Raw genomic sequence first — 22,411 nt, forward strand, 5'->3', positions numbered from 1 at the left:
AACATTCTGCATTGGAAGGGGATAGGTGGGTTCAATATAATTCTTAGGAAAAGGGCAGAAACGAGAAAGATACTGAGATTTGGTGTGCAAATTTAACTGGCTGGAATAGAAGTCTGTTGCCAAGTAATGCAAAGTAAAAAGACTGATGAGATGAAGAGGCAATAAAGTTTTAGCAATGGCGTGTCAATAGCAATAAGCAGCCTGGATCATCTCAAAGTAAATCCTGGAAGAGTGATCTATCTTTGGCCACTTTGGCCAGAGAACTATTCCTTTCTTTGTGTTAGGTCCTTTAGTTTAAGCCTATGCTGTTTATTCTTTGCATTTCATATATGTTCAGCCTCTTTGCCTGACTGGATTTAATTCACATTGCTCTTTTCAGGTCTATTAATAGAAATGCTAATCTCATAGGTTTCCTTTTCTTCCTTTTTGTGAAGTGCTAAGTACCTGCTGGCCTCTAAAGTTATGAATTAATCACCCCAGGATAGAGGACATTGGCTCATTGGATTGTTAAAATTAGGCAATGCTGGGGCGCCTGGTTGGTTCAGTCAGTAGAGCATGTGACTCTTGATCTCGGGGGTTGTGAGTCTGAGCCCCACACTGGGTGGAGGGATTACTTAAAAATAAAATCTTTGGAAAAAAAAAAAAAGTAAGGAATTGGTAACAGCACACGTTGGGAATAACTGAAAGAGCTTACCCAGTCTGTGGTGAAGGGGGCGCCATTTGCCATCAATGTCCTCACTTCATCATCTTGGCCTTTTCTTGCTGCTTCTAGCAACCTCTTCCCCAAGTCCACCAAAGACATCTTTATGCATAGGAACAAATATTTTCAGGAAGCTATAACTCAAACACAAGGAAAGCTGCCTATAAAATGTTTTTAGAAGACCTCTTGTACTTAAATATATGTAAGATACTTCTCAAGCTGACAATCCAGTAGGGCACTTCCTTTCTACCTCATCTAACACAATCAGATGTTTGGGAAAGTTTCAGGCCCTAAACAATAGTTCCTTAATGTTCAATTTTCAGAAAAATACTTTGGAAATCTGTGCAACCCATTACCACCTCTCTAACTTAAGGAATCAATAAAACAGCATTTCATTCCTTTGAAACAACTATGGGTAGAAATGTTATCTCACACAAAAGAATGATGAACAAACACCAAGGCTATTCAGACTCAGGTATATGGCAGACACTTTTTAAAAAATGAACAAAGTGAGCCTGTCACTTCAAGGAAAACAACTGACAGTGTTTACTGACAATTATTAATTATAATTTGAGCTTTCAAGCAAAATTAGAATTTTGGGAAACTTAAATCCACAACTATGGGTTGATAGCTTACTACAGACTTTTCTGATGAAATTAATGGTAATACTAATGAATGTGATTTTCTAACATTGTATAATAAAATGCATCAACATTTGGGTGGCCTGCATAATTTGCTTAACCAGTATTTTTCAAATGACCAATGCATGTTATAAAATCATGTATAGGTAAAAGCAATCAAAGTGAAAGATCAGTGCATTTTAAGGTAACAGTATAATAACTTCATTGATACGGTTTCAGATTCCTCACTGCAACTAACTTTTAAGAAACTGCCACTTTGTCCAGTGTTTGTGTAGTAGCATCAAAGAAGAACACCCACAGGGCGCCTGGGTGGCTCAGTCGTTAAGCATCTGCCTTCGGCTCAGGTCATGATCCCAGGGTCCTGGGATCGAGTCCCACATCGGGCTCCCTGCTCCACGGGAAGCCTGTTCTCCCTCTCCCACTCCCCCTGCTTGTGTTCCCTCTCTTGCTGTCTCTCTCTCTGTCAAATAAAAAACAAAAAAACAAAAAAACCACCCACAATTACCTGAAAAAGCTATTAAAGCACCACCCCCCCTTTCTCCAAGTACATACTGCAACAGATTAAATGCAATAGTAAATATGAGAATGCAGCTGTTTTCTATTAAGCCAGAAGTTAAAGAGATTTGCAAAAATAAAAAACAATGCCATTCCTCTCATTATTTAACTTGGAAGATATATTTTTCATAAAAATGTGTTTGAGGAATGCCTTGGTGGCTTAGTCGGTTAAGTGTCTGCCTTTGGCTCAGGTCATGATCCCAGGGTCCTGTGATCGAGCCCCGCGTCAGGCTCTCTGCTCAGCAGGAAGCCTGCTTCCCCCTCTGCCTGCCGCTCCACCTGCTTGTGCTTCTCTCTCTCCCTCTCTCTGTCAAATAAATAAATAAAATCTTTTTAAAAATATTTTTAAAATTAATTAATTAAAAATGTGTTATTTATGTACAGGATTTACAATTGTATTTTAATTAATGAGCATTTAAAAATTAATTTCTAAAACAGGGCGCCTGGGTGGCTCAGTTGGTTAAGCGACTGCCTTCGGCTCAGGTCATGATCCTGGAGTCCCTGGATCGAGTCCCACATCGGGCTCCCTGCTCGGCAGGGAGTCTGCTTCTCCCTCTGACCCTCCCCCCTCTCATGTGTTCTCTCTCATTCTCTCTCTCTCAAATAAATAAATAAAATCTTTAAAAAAAAAAAAAAAAAAAAAAAATTTAATTTCTAAAACAGTAAATCCCAATAGATATAACACACTGGAGTCCTCAATAATTTTTAAGAATATAAATGAGTTCTCGGGGCACCTGAGTGGCTCAGTCATTAGGCGTCTGCCTTCGGCTCGGGTCATGATCCCGGGGTCCTGGGATCGAGCCCTGCATCAGGCTCCCTGCTCGGCGGGGAGCCTGTTTCTCCCTCTCCCTCTGCCCCTGCTTGTGTTCCCTCTCTTGTTGTGTCTCTCTCTGTCAAATAAATAAATAAGATCTTTAAAAAAAAAAAAAAAAAAGAATATAAATGAGTTCTGAAACCAGAAAATCTGAGAATCATTGGCTTAGGCAAATCATTCAGCCACTATGTGATTTAATTTTCCAATCTAGATCACAGAGCATTGTCCTCAAACATGGGTGTTCAGGAGACCACCAGGGAGTTTGTTCAAAATGAGTATACCCAGGCTCCAGTCCAGACCTCTGAATAAATATGTTCAAGAGGAGAGGATGAACTTAACAGTATGAACCTCTATAATTTCAGTTTTCACAACTCAAGAAAATGCTAGAGAAAAAAAATGATAGCAAAGCCTTATTCAGAAAACTGACACTTTGCATTTCTCCATAATTATCTTCCTTTTAGAATATCAAATTTAATTTTCAATTTAATTTTCTTATTGCTAGCAGTTAAAAACAAGAGCAAATTTTTAGATGGTTCATTAGTCATAAATGACTCCCTCACATTTTCTCAAATTACACTATATATAAAAGGTATATCACCAAGTCTTAAACACTTCCATAATAACTGATCACAAAGGGAAAGAATTCCCTACACAGGGATGTTCAGAAATGCTGGCAAAAAGCAGAAGTATCCTAATAGTGAAATTTCAACTACTCTCTACCATAAAAAAATATTCAGTTGAAGGTTGAGGTATCTGCGTAAGGAGAAATCTGGTTTGCTTCACATTCTGGGGAAGCTGATACATCTAGAAAACAGATCCTTTAAATAAGTTAATTTTATCCCACTGCAACTGTTGTCTTCAGCATCTGAACTCTTGCTCAGTATTTCTGAGGTCAATTTTTTTCACCATAGTCTGCCTTCAAACACACATTAATTGTATCACTTTTCTTTTATTTTTAAAAATTTATTTATTTTAGAGAGAGCACGAGTGCACGAGCAGGGGAGGGAAGGGGTAGAGAGAGGGAGAGAGAAGAATCTTAATCAGGCTTTGTGTTCAGTGCAGAGATTGAGGCTGGCTCAATCTCACAACCCTGAGATCATGACTTAAGCCAAAATCAAGAGCTGGATGCTTAACGAACTGAGCCACCCAGGAACCCTGCTTTTCTTTTTCTTTTTTTTTAAGATTTTATTTATTTATTTGAGAGAGAGAGAGAGCCAGTGTGGGGTGCGGCAGGGGAAGAGGGATGAGTAGACTCTGCGCTGAGTGCAGAGCCTGACACTGGGCTTGATCCCACGACCCCAAGATCATGACCTGAGACAAAAATCAAGGGTCTGACGCTCAACCCACTGAGCCACCCAGGCGCCCCCACTTTTCTTTAATCAGATTTGTGAGCCCATGTATCAGTACCATTAAGTGGCAACTGACCCAGATTTGTCATCCCATTCTTTAAATAGGCCATGAAAAGTCTTCTTTCTTTCTTTCTTTTTTTTAAGATCCTATTCATTTATTTGACAGAGAGAGACACAGCGAGAGAGGGAACACAAGCAGGGGGAGTGGGAGAGGGAGAAGCAGGCTTCCCGCGGAGCAGGGAGCCCGATGAGGGGCTTGATCCCAGGACCCCAGGATCATGACCTGAGCCCAAGGCAGACGCCCAACGACTGAGCCACCCAGACGCCCCGGAAAGTCTTATTTCTTACTATACAAAGATACAGTTAAACTTTAGGATTAGAATGTAAGTAGCGTGTTATATTTATCACCTGATATAAAAAAGGTCTCCTAGAAATGTGTTGAAGGTTCTTTTCTCCCCATCCTCCACTCTTCTGAGTTAACCTGAAGCATCTCTCCGAAGTAGAAGTAAAATGTATTTTTAATATAACAGCATTTGGGGGGGATTATGTGCCATTCTCCCATATCCTACTTAAACGCTGACAACATCCACCGGACGAGATGTAGCCAAGAGTCAAGAGGCACTTTCAAGCTCCCTGATTATTAAAAACACAGGGAAAACATTCTTCCTTACTGGATGTACCTCTACTTTCTCTATATATGAAGTGAAAAAACAAAATCTGATCTAACTTGTCTCTTAGGATTTTGGAGATGGATAAAGTAACAAAGCACCCACTCCCCAAACAAACATACAAGAACTCTGAATAAGTGTGTTTTAATAACTGATGAAGGGCTTGAGCTCTTGACAACAAAGTACTCTATTATCACAGAGTAATTACATTTGTTGATATAAGAATTTGGGTGGGGCAGTTCTGTTTCACTGTTTCAAAGAGTGTATGAACATAGATGCTTAAGAACATCTCTATGGGACTGGGTGGGTCAAATGGCACGATGAAAATATGGTCCCAGACGGCCAAAAATGTTAAATTGTTGGAGGTAAGCCACAGAATGTCCTTTTCTACAGATGTTTAAGAGAGAAAGAAGTACTTCTGGGAAGAGAGACAAGAACGGGATAATCTCTGCTGGCTCAAGGAAATCTGTGAGAACAGGTGAAAGCTAACAAGGAGAAATGGAATTGAAGAGTCCATGTCTGACAGCCTTTTTTTTTTTCTTTTTCTATTGCACACGTCTCCACCGTGCCGCCAGCTGTACAAACAACTGTGCAACAACTGGGGGCGGAGCCCTTACTGCTCTTGCTCCGATTACTGAGCTCACTCAAAATCTTTAGGCTATTACTGAGGTCAGAGAATTGAGAGTCCCCGTTTTCTCCTCCATCACAAATCCTCCAGTTCCAAACAGCAACGTTGTCTTTCTGGAAGAAGAGTCAATGGGGACAATGGGACAAGGAGCCAAGGCCTCAGCCCAGGGAGGCAGCCCCCGGCCGGGCTCCGGGCTGCCCCCTGGCGGTCACCTCCGTGGCCCTCGCTTCCCTGGGTCCAGCTCCCCAGCCCCAGGTCTTACACCCACCCCCTTCTTCACCTCCCAGTCCCCTCCCCTTCCTCCCGGCAGCATCCCCTTCCTCTTCATCCCCCTCCCCGAGCTGCCCCCGCCGGTGGAGGGGCGCCGCTCCGTCTGCACCCAGAAGTCCGGGGCTGGGCTGGGATGCGGTACAACTTCTCACGGCAGTCTCCCTTCCAGCCCCGACGCCCCCCAGAGTCCACACATCTTCTTCCCTCTCACCTCCTCGTCCGGGACGCTGCCGGCCGCGCTTTCACCGAGCCCGCCAGTTTGGTTCCGTTTCTTTCTCTAGTTAAGACTCCCTGTCACTGACGGTTACTTTTTGGCTTTTTCATATATGCATATTTTGGGGGCCTTTAACCCCCCCTCGTGGAGAAATGGAGGCAACAAAATGGCGGACCCGGAAGTGAAGACTCAGCTAATACACTTTTTGGCGGAGGGATCTATAAGGAGAAAATGATCAGAAAACCCACATTTACATTCGAACAGAAGAGCGATGCACCTCCGAAGCTCATTTTCTTTCCATCGAAGGCTTTTTGTGGTGGAAAAGGGTGTATCCAAGATAAACCAGACGGGACTATTTTACGAGGCGGAGGATTGTTGATTACGCGTCTTACGTGTCCTATAGTTCCGGTAGGGGACGGACCCGACACCTTCGGCGCCAAGAACTTAGGGGACGTGTCGAGGAGAAACTGGAGTCGGCGTGGGTCCTGCGCCGTTTTGGTAGCTTGTCTGGGGGCCGGCTTTAAGGTTGACGGGAAAACCTTGTTTCCCCGTCTCTACCTCGGGTGAAACTGTTGGGACATCTCCGGCTTTGCGCTCGAATTAAACTCTGGTGCCCTGACGGTTGTATTTCCAATTTACAGCATGAATGTAAGGACCCCGGAACCGTGGACCAGATAATGGATTCATTTCTTTGTAGAGGCTTGAAAGGGGATACAGCATGAGTTTGCAAATCCACTTACACATTTTACATACCAAACAATTGATTGCCATCTTCATTCATCCGTGGCCACTAACTAAGGGCCGCGAGAAATCGGGAAAGAAGCCCTTCAAAAATAAGTGAACATTGGAAAGGACACGTCATGGCTCCACTCTTTATTAAGATTTTGGCTTTTGTCGTTTATGGTGGGCCTTTCAAAGCCTAAGGTTTTCGCGTCTACCTTCTTTTCTGAACTTGCTAGTGTCATCTTTAAAGTATTTACGGCATACTGCCCATGTTCGATCCATTTTGATATTTACGGCTTCCCTTTTTGAGAGTCAGAATCTTGTTTCATTCCTGTTTACATCCTCTATTTGTAAGTTCAAATAGTTGGGGTTTTTTGTTTTTTGTTTTAAAGATTTTATTTATTTATTTGAGACAGAGAGAATGAGAGAGGGAGAGCACATGAGAGGGGGGAGGGTCAGAGGGAGAAGCAGACTCCTTGCTGAGCAGGGAGCCTGATGCGGGACTCGATCCAGGGACTCCAGGATCATGACCTGAGCCGAAGGCAGTCGCTTAACCAACTGAGCCACCCAGGCGCCCGGTTTTTTGTTTTTTAATGAGACGAGTTGTAAATAAGCAGATAAACATATTTGGGTGAATTAGTTTCTTAGGCACCTAGACTAAGATAATGAAGAGCATATTTGGTAACACAGGTGTCTTCTGAGGCATCTAGAATTATTACCTTGGTATTTTGGTAGCTAGTGGGCAAGTAGAAAAGTGGTTGCAGCTTTCTTCTTAGCGGAAGGGGAAAGCAAGGCTAATTTCAGAGATCTATACTACTTCTCTTTGAAGAGAGAGAAAACTAGAATCCAGTCCTGGGATTGAATGTCTTTATTAAAGAAATGAGTAAATGGCAGCACAAATCAGCAATAATTTTGGAAGGAATGGGGGGACAAGGTGTAGGGTTATAATGTGATTATTTCATGGTCTCAAGGTAGCTGAAGAACTGTGCCTGAGGCCCGCTGATGAGTATTATACATTGCAGATGAAGGGCAAGACTAAAACACTAAAGGCCAAACCCTATGCCTTTTAGAAACAGAATCAAAACCTTACAAATTATCATAGTATTCAGTAAGATTGCATCTTAAGAGTTGAAATTGGAGTCATTTTCCTCAGAGTTTTCAGTTAGGAGCAAAGTTATAAAGTGAGTAGGCTTGAAGGAGGAACACCCTTTTGAGAATGTGGTTATTTCTGAAATGAGTCAATGCTTTCCCTTATTTTAATTTTCCATGATGTATTATTTCCTCTTGTTTTATACTTTTAACTACCCCCAATTTCTCTGAGAAAAAGTGTATTACAAGGAGCAGGATCAAATAGCAAGAGACTTATCACCTTAGCCTTTTAGAAATCCTACTGTCTTGTAGCAGATAATCTCAAATTAAAACTTAGAAGGTTTTCATCAACTCTGGAAGAAAGATTTGTGTTTACTGATACAGAGCAGGAAATTAGGTTTGAGCAATCTCTAATGCTGATTAAAATGAAGTAAAAAATCGGTCCTCCATTTTGTACCACTGTACTACTCTCTGGTGCCCCCACCAGGCCTGTTATCTGGAATTAGTATCTGGGGAGGGGAAAGAAGGAATCCCTGTGATCCAATACTCCATCGCTTGAACCCTTTTCTTTGTGGCTTAAGGGCTTTTGAGAGAAACTGATAAGATAGAGAGATAGATAAATAAATAGATAGATAAATAAATAGATAAATAAATAAATAAATACAACACAACTCTGGCAGATTCATCAGCACCACCTCAACACAATAGAGGGGAGGGAGCAAGATTAATAGGAGAAAAGGGTGGAAAGGAAGGGGCTTGAAAGGGAAGACGGTGAGGGCAAGGTGGTGGGAGAGAGAAGTCTTGGGCTTAAAGCAAGTCCAATTCAAAGGAGTGGATACTAGCAATGGGAGCTCTCCAGAAGTTGAAGGTGCTGTATTCAAGGAGGGCATCGCCTTCGGAGTTTTTCTCCTGTTCTCCAGTTGCTTGCCCGGTCATTTTGCCAGCGCTGCTGTCTTTGATCTTGTAGATGGATGTATCTGACAGACCCAGGCCTTCCAGCTCCGACAGATCCAGTTCTGGAATGGGCATCCTCCAGAAAAGAAAGGAGCTGTACTGGCTACTCACGGGGTCCCTCATAACTTCCTAGAAAGAAACCACTTGTTAGTCTTCATGCTACAGCAACCTCTTCATGGCCCATGGCCTTTCCTTACTTAAAAACTTTACATCCCCATTTGCCTCTGTACATGATCCAAGTTCCCTAGAACAAGCTTTGGGACCTCTTCCTTTATGATGGTTTTCTACCATTTCCTAACTTCTCCCCATCTTGAAATGACTTAATTCACTGCCTACTCCTTCACGTCAATCTTGGGTCTGGTTTTCAAGGCTTTCTAGAATTTGGCCCCAACCTTCCTAGCAGTAGCACATTCTCTGCTAGTTATGCTCATTCCTCTCTTGCTTACCTTTCTCTACTCTCTGCTTTTTTCTTCTACTCTCCATCTTTTTTTTTTTTTTTTTTTTTTTTACTTACTAGATCACCAGTTTATTATAAAAGACTGTAACTCAGGAACAGCAGATGGAAGAGATGCACAAGGCCAGGGATATAGGGAAAGGGTGCAGAGCTTCCATGCCCTCTCCAGGTATACCGCTCTCCCCACATCTCCACGTGTTTTCACCAACCTGAAAGCTCCTCTCTACTCTCCATCTTAAAATAACTACCTAAGTTTCAAGACTACTGGAGGAGTCCCTAGAAGTATTCAAGTCCTTAGAGGAATCTTTCCCCTGAATCCTTATTATGTTAGTAAATCCTCAACTTCTTCTTGACTTTGGCTTAATAGGTACCTCTATAAAGGGCTTCCATGACATTTCTGCTTTCTGTTTTCCTACCTGCCTTCTAAACCCTACTATAAACTCACCTTTCCAGGAGGTCTTCCTTAAACTTACTCAGCTCCCTCTACCCTGTATCTTCCAGCATCTCTGCCAAAACCCTGTAGAGTTTTACCTATTATCAGTTTGGGGCTACAGATCACTGTTATGTGTCTTGTATAGGGACAGTTTCTCTCCTGCAAGAAACAGTTTCTCTAAAGGTAAAAACCAGTCTACTTTATACCTTCTTCATAGGTGCTGGGCTTTGCACACAAAAGACATTCGAAACTGTAATTTTCTCTCACTATTTAATACAATCCATAACTTGCCACCCCCCATCTATTAGCCCATAGGTAAGTCTTAACAGCCTATATTTCTCTCTAGCCTACCTCTCCTTCAAAACAAAACCCAGGTGCTAAAAGAATTTTCCTGTGCTATAACAAGACCTTTTTTCCTTAATCCCAATGCTAGATTATACCTGAGAGCAAATGGATTGGAAATTCCAGGTAAGGAGAATAACAGCTTAGACTGGAAGGAGAAAGTCCCTTGTCAGGATTAGATACTGTTCCATGCTTTAACGAGTGCTCCTAACACCTTTCCTGCTCATCCCACCCACATCCTGATATATGACTATTATACCTCCTGCACCCTGCTGGTTACTAGCCAAGGGAAGGGGCCAAAGCATTAGTTGAAATGTTCCCAAAGAAGCAGAAAGAACATTCCATTGCCTCCAAAAATAAAACCCCCATTTTAAAAGGCCTTCCTCCCAGCACACTCCATTGGCTCCTACCAGACCTTGAGGGTCCTAAATAGTGGCCTTAAATAGGTTCCTAACTGCCTCCATAAAATGTGTTAGGCAAACATGATAACCACTACACTATAGAAATTCTATAACCCCAGGTAATGTGAACCATCTCAACTAAGGCTGAAAAACAAAGTCTTAATCTAGAGCACAGTTATGTGTGAGTGTAGGGGCTTAGAACAAGTGGGTAGCCTAGGATGTTTTTAATGTTAAAAGCCAATTGTCAGTTGCTCTTTCTCTTCTGAGGTTCAGACTCCAAAATAAACCCTGGGAACTGAGCATTACTCAGCAGAGAAGCTGCTTAGAAGGAGGGTTATGTGGGGACTGGAACAGGGTGGGGGAGCATGTTAGAAAGGTGAGGTCATCATCCTATGATATTCAGCTCTGATCATCTCCACAGTAATTTGCAGAGACGTGTACAGAAAGAGAGGTACAAAAAAATGGTTGTACCTCTCAGCCTACCAACTCCAGCTTCAGTCTGGGACTACAGAGATCCCAAGATGCAAACCTCAGGAATCATCAGTGTTACTGACTACTGACTAACCACAGGGATTTTTTTTGTCCTGTTTTTTCTGATTTTGTTTCTTTCCTTCCTCCCCCCACCCCGCTCCCCCCCACCCCCCCGCCAAGATTACCAGTTATTTGCCTACCTTGCTGGCTTCTTTTATATCCCCTCCCTTACCAGTCCCCTCCAGAGCAAGCTTAGTATAATGCTGGGCACATAATATGTACTTTAAAAAATAGAATCATGGGGGGAAAAAGCCCATAGGATTTTAAAACTAGGAAACATGTGGGGCGCCTGGGTGGCTCAGTCGTTAGGTGTCTGCCTTCGGCTCAGGTCGTGATCCCAGGGTCCTGGGGTCGAGCCCCGCATCGGGCTCCCTGCTCAGCGGGAAGCCTGCTTCTCCCTCTCCCACTCCCCCTGCTTGTGTTCCCTCTCTCACTGTGTCTCTCTCTGTCAAATAAATAAATAAAATCTTTAAAAAAAAAAAAAAAAAACTAGGAAACATGTTCGGGGTGCCTGGCTGGCTCAGCTGGTGAACTGTGCAACTCTTGATCTTGGGGTTGTGAGTTTGAGCCCCATGTTGGATGCAGAGATTACTTTAAAAATGAATAAATACATTCTGTGCTATAACATAGTGTATATTTAGAAAGAAGGAAAGAAAGAGAAAGAAAAGAAAGAAAAGAAAAAAGAAAAGATGTTAGAAATTATCTAGTGACTTCTGAAGCCTTCTAGCCAGTTGGATCCAGGTCTCATTCTCAATCTGGTCTTTTTTTGATGTGCTGCACATAGATAGTTGTCCACAGTTTTATATAATCCTATACCAATATTCTCAAAACTTGCTCCTGAAGAACAGATATTCAATGGATTAGGTGTTGATTATTCCTGTGACTCTGATCTGAATGATGAAAATGCAAAAGGTAGTAGAGAGCAAGCTAGAATCTGAGGGAAAAAGCTCTTTGACAAACTGAGTCCTTTTCTTAAAACCAGAGTATATATAAAAATTGTCCAAACAATCCCTGAGTGTCTGGCAGTGTGTCTTGCAATTAAAAATGCTAAAGGAAATTTTGTGAAATATTAACTCACAAGGCCTAAAATTTCTGGCTATGCCATTGACTCAGAGACATGTACATAAAGTACCAAATGCATTCTAGAAAGACACTCACACAAGCATGTATGGCATTTAAAATCAAGTCAAGAACACTGACTACACAGAAAATTGAAACTAAAATACCATCTACATTACATTACATTACATTCATTAGTAATGAAATTTTGGTATTTAATATAGTACAAATTTAATTCCCAAATCTCCAAATTTTGCAAGAGGTCCCTTTTCCAGCAAGCTTTCTCTTCCCCTCCCCAAATGTTCTCCACCCATACCTCATCTTTCTTTACATTCCTTAAAGGGCTTGGACCACAACATACGCTCAATAAATACTTCTAACGGTCCTTCATTTTAAATTATCCAGATGTTTTAGGCAAAGGTAATTTCTAAATATCACCATCTATTCTTAGAGATACATGATTAGCAAATACATGGTATAAAAAGACACACTCTCTCTGAGCCACACAGACACACCCAAATACCCTTTGTCTAGACCCTCTGTGGGAATCCAAGGCCTGCCCAACAGGGCCTTGCTGTGTCATGCTGCCACCTTGGGGGGTGGGGTGGGGAGGAGGACAAGGGATGGTGGTTGGAGGGGATGGAAGCTCTCTGGTATCTCATTATATTTGCCTCATTCTGGTCTTGGATTTTCCTGTTAGCCAATACCTCCCCCCATCTATTCCCACTGAGCTGCAAATAAGCATTCCTTTTCCAGAATCTGCCACCATATGTAGCTTTTGTGCGCTGTACTGATTTCAATATGGGATCAGGCAATTCTCCAACATAGAGGCCTCCGCCTTCCTACTTCAAGCGGCCTCTTTCTTTGGAGCAAAGGTTTGAGATAGGGAGTGGGAGACTGTTAAAAGAGAGGTCAGGATTACTTTCAATATTATCTCATCCCTTCCCCCAAATTCCCTCCTATGGAGACAAATCAGTTTGGGGTGAAGGTAGACACATCAGTGGAACACTACAGAAAAAAAAAAGTAAATATAGGGAAGTACAGGCTGGAGCAATACAGGAAGACTAGAGAGTCATCAAAAAACAGGTAAAACAAATTATAGCTTGAAAAAGAAGGTACAGATAACGACTGAAGATAATAAAATACATAAGACAAAATATAGGAAAATAGATACTTGAAATGAGATAAATGCTGAGAAATGACAGCTCCATGTAAATTGTTAGAAATTAATGTCTGTGGATTAGAAGGCAAGGATGGAGATCTTAGCAAAGAGATATAACAAGGGGACCAAAAAACTACTCATTGTTCATAGCGCCCCCTTCTCTCCTCTTGAGCCGTCCGCCAACCTTATCCTTATTTAGGGTCTTCAACCTAACCAGAAGCAGCTGCTCTTCTATCTTTGCAGCCCCTTGCCCCCCTTCCCTCAATTCAGTTTACCTGTTATCAGTGAATTACTGGTGTGTTCCAAAGATGGAAGGAGTATCTCGGGGGCTCCGGCGTCTGCTCTGGGCTGGAGAAAAAGCTGTTGGGGCTTTGACGGCTTTGTCTTCTCACTCCCTCTCCCTCTTCTGTGGCTGAGTCTATCTGCTCAGTCTCCCCCTGCAATGCAGCCCCTCCTAAGAAGGGCGGAAGGACTCCCCGCCCCCTCCTTGCCTGACTCGGCTAATTCAAATGATAGGTTCCAGAACACTTTAGGGAGGGAGACAGGATTAAAGCATCTCCGTAGGCTTATTGGTCGGCACAATTATTCCCGAGCTCTTACAGCACCCCCATGCTGACTGGGGTGCAATGAATGAGCAGTTAATTGTCCCTTAATTTTAGGCTTATGGATTAAAAAGCTTAGCTCTAGATAACAATAGAGGAGTGTCCCTTTATTCCCCAATTTATGGATTTCAAGTCACGAAGTATTTTATTTTTGAGATGCAGAAAAATCCTCCACCCCTCCCTGCAATCCCTACTCTTGCGACTCGCCTCCGCACCCTCACAATGAGTAAATAAACCTAGCCCCATTCCACTTTGGGTAGAGCACAAGAGGACTGGGGGTTGTGTGTGTGCGTATGGGGGCGGGGGCTGACTCTGCGAATCTCTAAACTTGGCTGGGTCCGGGGGATTTGGGGGCTCCGCTTAGTTTTGCCCCGCAATGCCTGGCGCGCAAAGGGGACGTGCGACTGCGGGCAGCGCAGCCTGGGGGCCCGGCTCAGGAGAGCCCCTCGTGGGCTCCACGACCCCGGCTCGCGCAGCCCGGGCGGCGGCCGTCGGGGGGCTGCCAGGCCCCCTCCCACGGCCCCGCGTGGTGCAGTGCCTCACCAGTCCAGGGGGGAGCAGTGCGCCCAGCTCCGGGCCGGACGGGTTTCGTAATCGCGTCGCCGCCGTTTCCGCCCTGAGCCAGCCCCACCTCTGCCGGCCCGCCCTCGGCTCCCCTGCCGCGCCGCGCCGCGGAGCCAGCCCGGGAAGCCCACACTGGCGGGCCCGGAGCGGGAGCCCCCCCTCCCCCGCACCCGCACCCGCAGCCGCAGCCGCTGCAGCCGTCCGCCTCGATGCCGGAGCACCGCAGGTGAGACCGCCGCGTGGGTCCCCGGCCCGCGCGCCCCGCCTGCCCTGCCGGACGGAGACGCACCGGATGCTGGGGGGAGGAGGGAGGCCAGGGCTGCCGAGATGCTGGGTCGGTGGGAGAAGGGGTGCGCTCCCTGAGTAACAGTCTCCATCCACTCCGCCGCTCGTGTGGCGCGCAGGCCGAGGCCGCTGTAGAGTAGAGGGCAGGAAGGGCCTGGGGGGGCCGGGGCGGGGGGAGGCGAGAGGGGGAGAAGTTCTGGAGACTCACTAACCTCGGTGGTGGCGTGTGCGGGACTGAGTGTAGCACAGCGGGGCCCTGGAAGGGCTAAGTCTGAGCCCGAAGCAGCCACGGAAGACAGTGACAGAGTCCGAAAGATTCCCAGGGAGATCCCAGTCCTAGTTCAGCGTTGGGAGGAGCAGAGGATTTCTGGGTAGAGTTGGGGAGCGGGCAGACGGAGTCTCTGGGACTGAATCCACTGGGGAGGGAGCTTAGGGCCTAGCCCTGTTTCCTCTAAGCCCCCACAAGACCTTTCCTGGGGGAAGGACACAGTTGGTGCTGGGTCAGATGCCTGTCACTTGACTGGAAAGTGCGTGTCCCCCTACGTCTCTGCTGCCCCTCAGCAGCCCTCCATGTCTGGAGGTCTCCACAAGGAACCAGCTGCAGCCCCGGGCTTAGAGCCAGAATTGCCCACTCTATTCTCTCAATTCTCTTTCTCTTTCTCTTTCTCCAGCTGCTTCTTGTGAAGGCTTGTCGGGCAGCGGGTTGGAGGCCTTGGGGCTGAAGGCAGCGGGACCGGGAAAACCGGTTTCAGGCTAGGACAGGACCCGGGAACTACCTCTGTACATCCTCTCTGGAACCTTTCTGCCATCCCTCCTCCTGCTCACTCACTATAGTTGGAAGCTCCTAAGCCCCAGTATGACCTTGGTGTCTCCTAGCTCCATGTTTCACCCTTCCTATCTGGGACTCTGGCCCAGTTCTCAGTGCTACTTGTCTGTCAGGATATGGCCTTACACAGTCTAATGCTGATTCCTCCTGCCGTTTTCCCAGCCCCTTCCCCTCCGCTGGGAGGGGTGGTGGGGGCACGGCACACTAAAATAGTGGACAATGAATTTGGATGCCTCTTCCTCCTGGGCTAAGCAGCCCAGGACTTCATTTTTCCTCAGCCCACTCTTCTCTAGATATTTTAAAGAAGGAGAGTGGCAGCCGGTTGCTCTTACTTCCTTTTCTGGCCCTGGCCCCCCACCCCCACCCCACTGCCACATTCACCCTGCCCAGTCTTCTCCACGCTCTGACCCCACTGCCAAGTTTCAGAGATCCTTATGTTCTATGTCCTAGGGAATGGAATTTCCTGGTCACTTCTCATCATCATTGGCCCTTTCGTGCCAAGTCCCACATACGCTTTCCCTCCACCCAGCTCTGGCCGGGTCCCTGGAAAGGGAACAGAAACGTCCTTGTTCCCTCCGCTGCCCCTTTCCCTCCCTCTCTTCTCCCCTCTTCTCTCCTCTCCCCTCCCACCCTCCACTTCTGTCCACTCAGCTTTGTTCAGAAGGGGTGTTGGGGGAGAGTCCACGCTCTGTACATTCTGTCTGGTGGTGTTGGGGCTTTCCTCTGATTCTTCATTGTTTTCTTCATTCCCCCGCCTGTAACCCTTACCAGTCGCCACCACCACCATTGCGACAAACCGTGTGACTGACTGACTTCCCCACTGACCACAGCTCCCCTCTCTGGACAGCTGTGTTCTGACTTCCGCCCCGTCCCATTACTCCTCCCCTCCAGTGGTGGGAGGGGAAGTAAGCAATAGCCCAGGCTCCTGGGTCCTTCTCTCTCCTTCAAGCTGTATCTCAGTGTGCCTGTGACCTCATCCCAGAGCTATTAAAAAAAAAAAAAAAAATCCTCTCAGTTCTTAGATCAGTTTAGAGTGCCAGAGCATCGGGGCTCCAGGCCCGGAAGGGAGAGAGATTCCAGTTCATGCTAGAGGGTAATATTCGTGAAACGGCCCTGTTTGGCGTCTTTGAGGCTGCCTGTATCATAGGACTGGGGACGTGCAGTGAGCACAGAGGAAACCCAGATGGGCCCTACCCTGCCTGGCAGGGAGGAAAAGGGGAGGAAGTTCTTCCTTGGACACTAACGCTGTTGCAGCGTTCCTTGTGTCTGGTTGGCTGATGAAGCTTGGGAATGGAAGTGGTGAGGAGGGAGGAGAGAACAGGTCCCAGCATGATGGGAGGAGGCAGGTGGGGAGGCCTGGGCCCTACGGGGTGTGAGGCAGAGCAGAGTGGCACGATGGGACATGTGAGGAGGGTGGGGAGGCCGGAGAAAGATTCCTCGGGGAACGGATGGCACCTGGTACGCGCACAGATGCGGCCATGCCACGGGAGTGCACACATGGGACACAGATAAACAGACTGGAGACAGCCTTCAGGAAGGCTCTCAAAGCTTCTGAGAGAGGTTGGATCTCAGCTGAGGGAAATGAGGAGGAGCAAGGGCAGGGAATAGAGAGGGAAGAAATTCCTCACTGTAGGAAAAGTCTTACTTGAGGTCCAACCTGCTGCAGTTAGTCACCTGCAACCTGAGCAGACAGGTCTCTGTCTTAAAGAAAATCTAGATGTTCTGGGCGCCTGGGTGGCTCAGTTGGTTAAGCCACTGCCTTTGGCTCAGGTCATGATCCTGGAGTCCCAGGATCGAGTCCCGCATCGGGCTCCCTGCTCGGCGGGGAGTCTGCTTCTCCCTCTGACCCTCCCCCTTCTCATGCTCTCTCTCTCTATCTCATTCTCTCTCTCAAATAAATAAATAAAATCTTTAAAAAAAAAAAAAAGAAAATCTAGATGTTCAGGGTAAGGTAAGGAAAAAGGGAGGGACAAGGGCGGAGGCCCTGTTTGTGAGAACGAAAAACCACCATTTCCTCTTCAGAGTCACTGAACTGCCCCTCCCTCTCTGCCCTAAACCCAGGGAGAAGGGAGGTGGGGCTTGCTCATTTTTGCCACCATCCTTCGGCCCCTCCCATCCTCACCCTAAATGCTTCTGTCCCCTTCCTCTCCCTTGGTTCCAGCAGCTACTGCTCCACTACCTCTTGGTGCCCTTCTGGATCTTTTCCTTCCTCTGGGAGTCAAACTGTGAGGTCCTTATGCTTGGAGGGGTTAGTGTTGGGTGCAGGACTCGGGACTTTGAGGGAGAACGAGAAGACCTGGGCTCATCAGGAGGCTTCTCCAGGAGGGAGTGGTGGTAGAGGTGGGATTTCGCACTAACTTTCTTCTGTCTTTACTTTCTGCTCAACCAGAGTTCTGCGTCTAAGGAAGACATAACCTCGTGCCCGCCTGCGCACCCTGCACCGGCCCTGCTAGCCCCTCAGGGTCCGAGACGCTGACCCTCCCCGCCCAGCCAAGGGTACCTTGGACTCTGCTGTCCCCAGACCCGTGCAGCTGAGCAGACCCAGGTGGCCGTTACACCTGAGGGGACTGAGGAGTGGGCAGTCAAGGCACCAGAGCAAGAGCCCTCTGGGGCCTCAGGCAGAGGAGTGAAACTGGAACCATCAGGGAACATGAGTGAATTTTGGCACAAACTGGGTTGCTGCGTGGTAGAGAAACCCCAGCCGGTGAGTCCCCAGGCCCAACCCCCACCCCGGCACTCACAGAAGTCAGTTACCGGGGCCTGTGAGGCAGACACACCACCCACGATCTGGTGCCTAGAAAGCAAGCTGCTTGCTTCCCTCTCCGTCAGGATAGTCTCTCTGGCCAGGCAGGTGTGTACGTGGAATCCAGGGGGACTGGGTGACGGAGGAAGTGAATCGTCCTAGCTATCACTTCCTGTCTCTGTCCATTCTGAGCTGGGCAGGGGTTGTAGGTGGCACTTAATGCCGGTCACTTTTCCCCATTGTTTCCTCATCAGCCAGAGGTGACTTGGATATGTCCTTTCTTTGTCTAGTATTCACTCTGCAGGCCCCTGCCCTCACCACCCTCCCTGTGTCCTTTCTGTGTTTATGTTGTTCCAGACTTGCCTTTCAGACCCTAGTGATTTCCCTGTTGTAATGCCACATACCTTTACCCATTGGGCCGTTAGCTCTTCCCCTAGTGGTTTTCAAGACTCTATTCCCTTCTTCCACTTTCAGACCTAACTCCCCTGTCTTCTCTAAGCAGAAGAAGAAGAGGAGACGAATTGACCGGACCATGATTGGGGAACCAATGAATTTTGTCCACCTGACTCACATTGGCTCTGGGGAGATGGGGGCCGGAGATGGACTTGCCATGGTAACAAGAGAATGGGGAGAGATTGATATGGGATTGTGGCCTAGAACCTTTCCCCTTTTTTGAAGTGTAAGCTGGGGACATGGTAAATACTTGGTGGGGAAGTAATCCCGGAACTAGGATTCTAGTCCTGGTCACCAGCTGCATAAACCTGAGACCTGGCATTTCAGGTCTCTGGCCTAGGTTCCCTCATTTTTACAATTAGCATATTGTTCTTCATCAGGATGGGGGATATATATGACTCAAGACTTATCTGGAGGGCTTTCTCCAACAACCAAAACCCTGTTAATGAAGAACTGCTATTCCAGTGCCATAGTAAGTCATATCGTGGCTGGGTGTGTTGAGGCAGGAAAAAGGCTGAGCGCCCCTGACCTAAATGATGTCAAATACTCTTTTCTGCTCTCAAAATAAGGGAAATGGGCCTGGAGATAGTGAAGGAGGCTTTTCACCAATCGTGAAACTCAGATAAATATGAGAGTCCTTTGTGAGAGGTCTTATTAGTCAGAGACCCATTTTATCTCACCCTCAGGAGAGTCAGTATGAAGGGATACGTTGAGACTTCCCTTGGAAGAATGGCTGTTGGTTTTCACCTTTTCAGACTGACTTTATTGCCAGGGAGATGGGGTCAGCGTCTTCCATGGAGGGCACAGGGGCGATCACTTACTGTGCAATATCCAGACTTAGGACGAGGGTCTCACATGTGCTTTTTCACAGACAGGTGCAGTTCAGGAGCAGATGAGATCCAAGGGAAACCGAGACAGGCCATGGAGCAATTCTAGGGGATTGTAGCTCCAACAGAAATGGTGAGTGATTAGAGAAACCCATTCAGTACCTCCAGCCCCTGTCAATACATCCTGATGCCCTGCCTCAGAACCCCTATCCTCTGCAAGAATGGGAGGTGAGAGGAGGAAGAAGGAATTACAATGGGGGAGTCAAGAATTTCAGATGTAGGGGCGCCTGGGTGGCTCAGATGGTTGAGCCTCTGCCTTCAGCTCAGGTCATGATCTCCAGGTCCTGGGATCGAGCCCCACGTTGGGCTCCCTGCTCAGCAGGGAGTCTGCTTCTCCCTCTCCCTCTGCCTCTCCCCACTGCTCCTGCTCTCTCTCTGTCTCTCTGTCTCAAATGAATAAAAAAAAATAAAAATAAAAAGAATTTCGGATGCAGAAAGGCAGAGAGAGAGGGAGGTGCAGACGGAAATCAAGAAAAGAGCACCCTAGAAATAGTTGAGAGTCTGCACTGGGTGGTGCCTTCTCCCTGACGCCTCAGTTTTCCTTGAGGCTTATCTTCCTTCTTCAATTTCTTTTTTAATCAGGTTCTGCTGTCTGAAGCCTCTGTTCCATGTCCAGCCCAGAAGAGATGCTGCCCCCTCCTCAAACCAGTGACCCCAGGGCCCCTCTTTTCCCTCTCTGCCTATTAGTGCCTCAGAAGGCTTGGGGGCTGGACTCCCTCTCTTCCCTCTGGCTCTAGCCCCTCCTGGAGATGGGCTCAAGGCAGCAGGACTGACCAAGTGACTACTGGTTGGCCAGAGGAGCTCAGCTGAAGCCCTGGACACTCAGATCTGAGATAGGAGTTTTCTGGGAACCTGGAAGGCGTTCCCTTCTCCTGAATGACGGTCTAGGTGCCATCTGTTTTTAAACTCTTAACCTGGAACTCCTTAAATGGGGTAGGTGGGTGAGATTACCAAAGCTGAAGCCGGCTTTGCTGAGAAGCTCCTTACCTCCCTGCCCTTCTCCTTTTTCCTCCTGGAATGAACTGAAACAGAGGTCAAGCAGGGGATGGGAGGGTGACCACTGCCTAGTCTCCTCTTTCTCTTTAGATCTCAGACCTTCAGCTCACGGTCCCTCGATATCTGCCACTACCAGCTCTTTGTCTAGTAGGCCTCTAACCCTGTTTCTGCAGCACTGTGAGTTCTCCAACATCTTTTTCTTTTTTAATTAAAAATTTAACTTAAGATGAGTTCTCTTAATTATCCCCCTCCTACTACCTCTACCTTTAGTCCCATCCCCAGTAGGAACCTTATTGTTTCCCATTGAATGAGAGCTAAGGTAAGAAGTGGGTCTTAACCTGATGGTACCCCATTTAAGTCTTGGGGACCTGGCCTGCCCTCTGCCAATCTCCCTGCTGGCCCAGGTGAGGAGGAAGAGGGATCTGGAGAGAAACTCAGAATGCTGCAAAACTAGGAGGTGTGTCTCAGAGTGGACTTCCTAACCATTGAGATTGAGAGGGTAGGTTGAAAACAATCATCTGTGAGTTTAGGGATCTTAAGATTCTCACCACATGGGAGCAGGGATACCTCTAGAGCAAAGGATTCTCAACGTAGGCACTTCTGACATTTGGGTTGGATAATTCTTTGTAATAGGGGACTGTCCTGTGCATTTTAGGGTGTTCAGTAGTGTATCTGGCCCACCCTAGTTAGGACAACCAGAAATGCCCCCAGATATTGCCCGGTGTCTCCTAGGAGGCAAAATCACCCCCAGATGAGAGCCACTGCTCTAGACTCAAGGGATTTTTCTTTAAAGTGTTTTCCCCACCCTACCCCCATCCCATTATTCATCCTAAGCCTGAGCCATAGATGAACCAGGCCCTCTTGCAAAGTAGGCTCTATAGGGCTGCACATAATGTCTGAAACAGTCCTTTATTCAGTGTGTTGCTTGTGCTTGCATGGGTTCATGTCCCTGATGGATGCGTACTGTGCTTCTCCATTCTTGTTTGCAGGAGGGGTTCCTGCAGTGTGGAGGCAGGAACAGAGTATGGCGAGATTGGGGAAGGGAGAGAGGAAAAGCAGTAGGGCCACAGACACCCAGGTTTATCCTCTGCAAACTTTAAGCTCTATTTCTGTGCCCCAGTCCCAGAACCAGACACAAATAAGACTCAGGGAGTTTTGTCTGAAGACCAGGTCCCACTCCCCACCTGGCTGAAGAGTCTGCGTTAGGTGGGAAAATAATGCAGGAGCAGGGTCTTTAGGCAGTTTTTCTTCTCAGGTGTTTTTTCTTCTGGCCCCTCCCTTGCAGGGTGGTTAGGAAGGCAGAACATGACCAGTGAGCTCCTCCTGCTCTGAGACAGGATGGGGGTCTCTCATTAGCTCAGCAACAAGAAGCATCTTGATGGTGAGGGGGGTCAGGAAGGTGGGAACTAGGATCCACTCTGCTGAGTCCACCATCCATCCAGTTTGCCCCACCTATAGTGACACCTTCTAATTTTGTTCCAATTTCAGTGTATTTCCTGCCACTTTTCAGGGTCTAAGGTTGGTCATACATTCCCAATTGACTCTGTTCCGATCTACCTAGTTGTTCTGAAAGTAGCTCATCTTGTCCTAAAGTAGCTTAATAGCCTGAGGGCTATAGTCAATCTGAAGGGTTCACAGGATAGGGGAGAAGGATGGGGGACGCATGGACTCTGGTCACCCCGATCTTCCGCCTTGTCCTAACGCCTCTTCTTTGGACACAGTCGTCTTTGGTATTCTCTTGCCTTTAGCCACCTTTTCTAACGTGTATGCTACCATCACTTGAACAATACTTAAAAGTGATGGGAATGGGTTTGAGAGTCATAATTTATATTAAAATGTGTTGGACTTTTAAATACATTTTTCAAATAAAAAATGTTTAAGCAAAATAGTCACAGAGTAATCACTACAGGCATGTTTTGGGTCAAAGGATAAATATGGTTGATGAAGGTAACTGCTAAAAAGTAGCTGACATGGAATTTTGTGCCAACATCACCCTTTGCAAGGAGAGAAGGCCAAGTATTGTGGAGGCAAGGAGAAGACCACCATCATCTTTCAAGGGCTCAACTCC

At 46.7% G+C, this 22,411-nt stretch overlaps 3 protein-coding genes across 7 annotated transcripts in view; 1 reads left to right on the forward strand and 2 right to left on the reverse strand.

Annotated features, from left to right (window-relative positions):
* The window catches only part of GABPB2 (GA binding protein transcription factor subunit beta 2), a 30,696-nt gene extending 24,533 nt beyond the window's left edge, over positions 1–6,163 (reverse strand). Inside the window, exons 1-3 of one of the 5 annotated variants that reach the window (XM_036118675.2) lie at positions 5,837–6,161; positions 4,468–4,551; positions 695–802 (exon numbers count right to left, since the gene is read on the reverse strand). In XM_036118675.2, the coding sequence (XP_035974568.1) occupies positions 695–802 (108 nt within the window). In that variant the 5' untranslated portion in view covers positions 4,468–4,551; positions 5,837–6,161. Of the gene's footprint in view, positions 1–694; positions 835–4,467; positions 4,552–5,836 lie in introns of all 5 variants that reach the window. The other 4 variants (XM_036118682.2, XM_036118677.2, XM_036118674.2 and 1 more) reach the window with 4 other exon arrangements.
* A 1,252-nt stretch (positions 6,164–7,415) lies between these two features.
* On the reverse strand, positions 7,416–13,822 carry MLLT11 (MLLT11 transcription factor 7 cofactor). Its single transcript, XM_036118683.2, has 2 exons — positions 13,263–13,822; positions 7,416–8,734 (listed from the first exon to the last, which is right to left on the reverse strand). Exon 2 carries the CDS (start codon positions 8,726–8,728, stop codon positions 8,459–8,461), a length of 270 nt encoding a protein of 89 aa, XP_035974576.1. The 5' UTR covers positions 8,729–8,734; positions 13,263–13,822; the 3' UTR covers positions 7,416–8,458.
* A 399-nt stretch (positions 13,823–14,221) lies between these two features.
* CDC42SE1 (CDC42 small effector 1) lies at positions 14,222–22,229 on the forward strand. Its single transcript, XM_036122967.2, has 5 exons — positions 14,222–14,379; positions 17,654–17,968; positions 18,510–18,620; positions 19,332–19,420; positions 19,930–22,229. The coding sequence occupies exons 2-4, from the start codon at positions 17,915–17,917 to the stop codon at positions 19,404–19,406; spliced, it is 240 nt and encodes a 79-aa protein (XP_035978860.1). The 5' UTR covers positions 14,222–14,379; positions 17,654–17,914; the 3' UTR covers positions 19,407–19,420; positions 19,930–22,229.
* Positions 22,230–22,411: the final 182 nt, after the last annotated feature.

This window comes from Halichoerus grypus, chromosome 5 (assembly GCF_964656455.1).
Source record: "Halichoerus grypus chromosome 5, mHalGry1.hap1.1, whole genome shotgun sequence".
NCBI classification, from domain to species: domain Eukaryota; kingdom Metazoa; phylum Chordata; class Mammalia; order Carnivora; family Phocidae; genus Halichoerus; species Halichoerus grypus.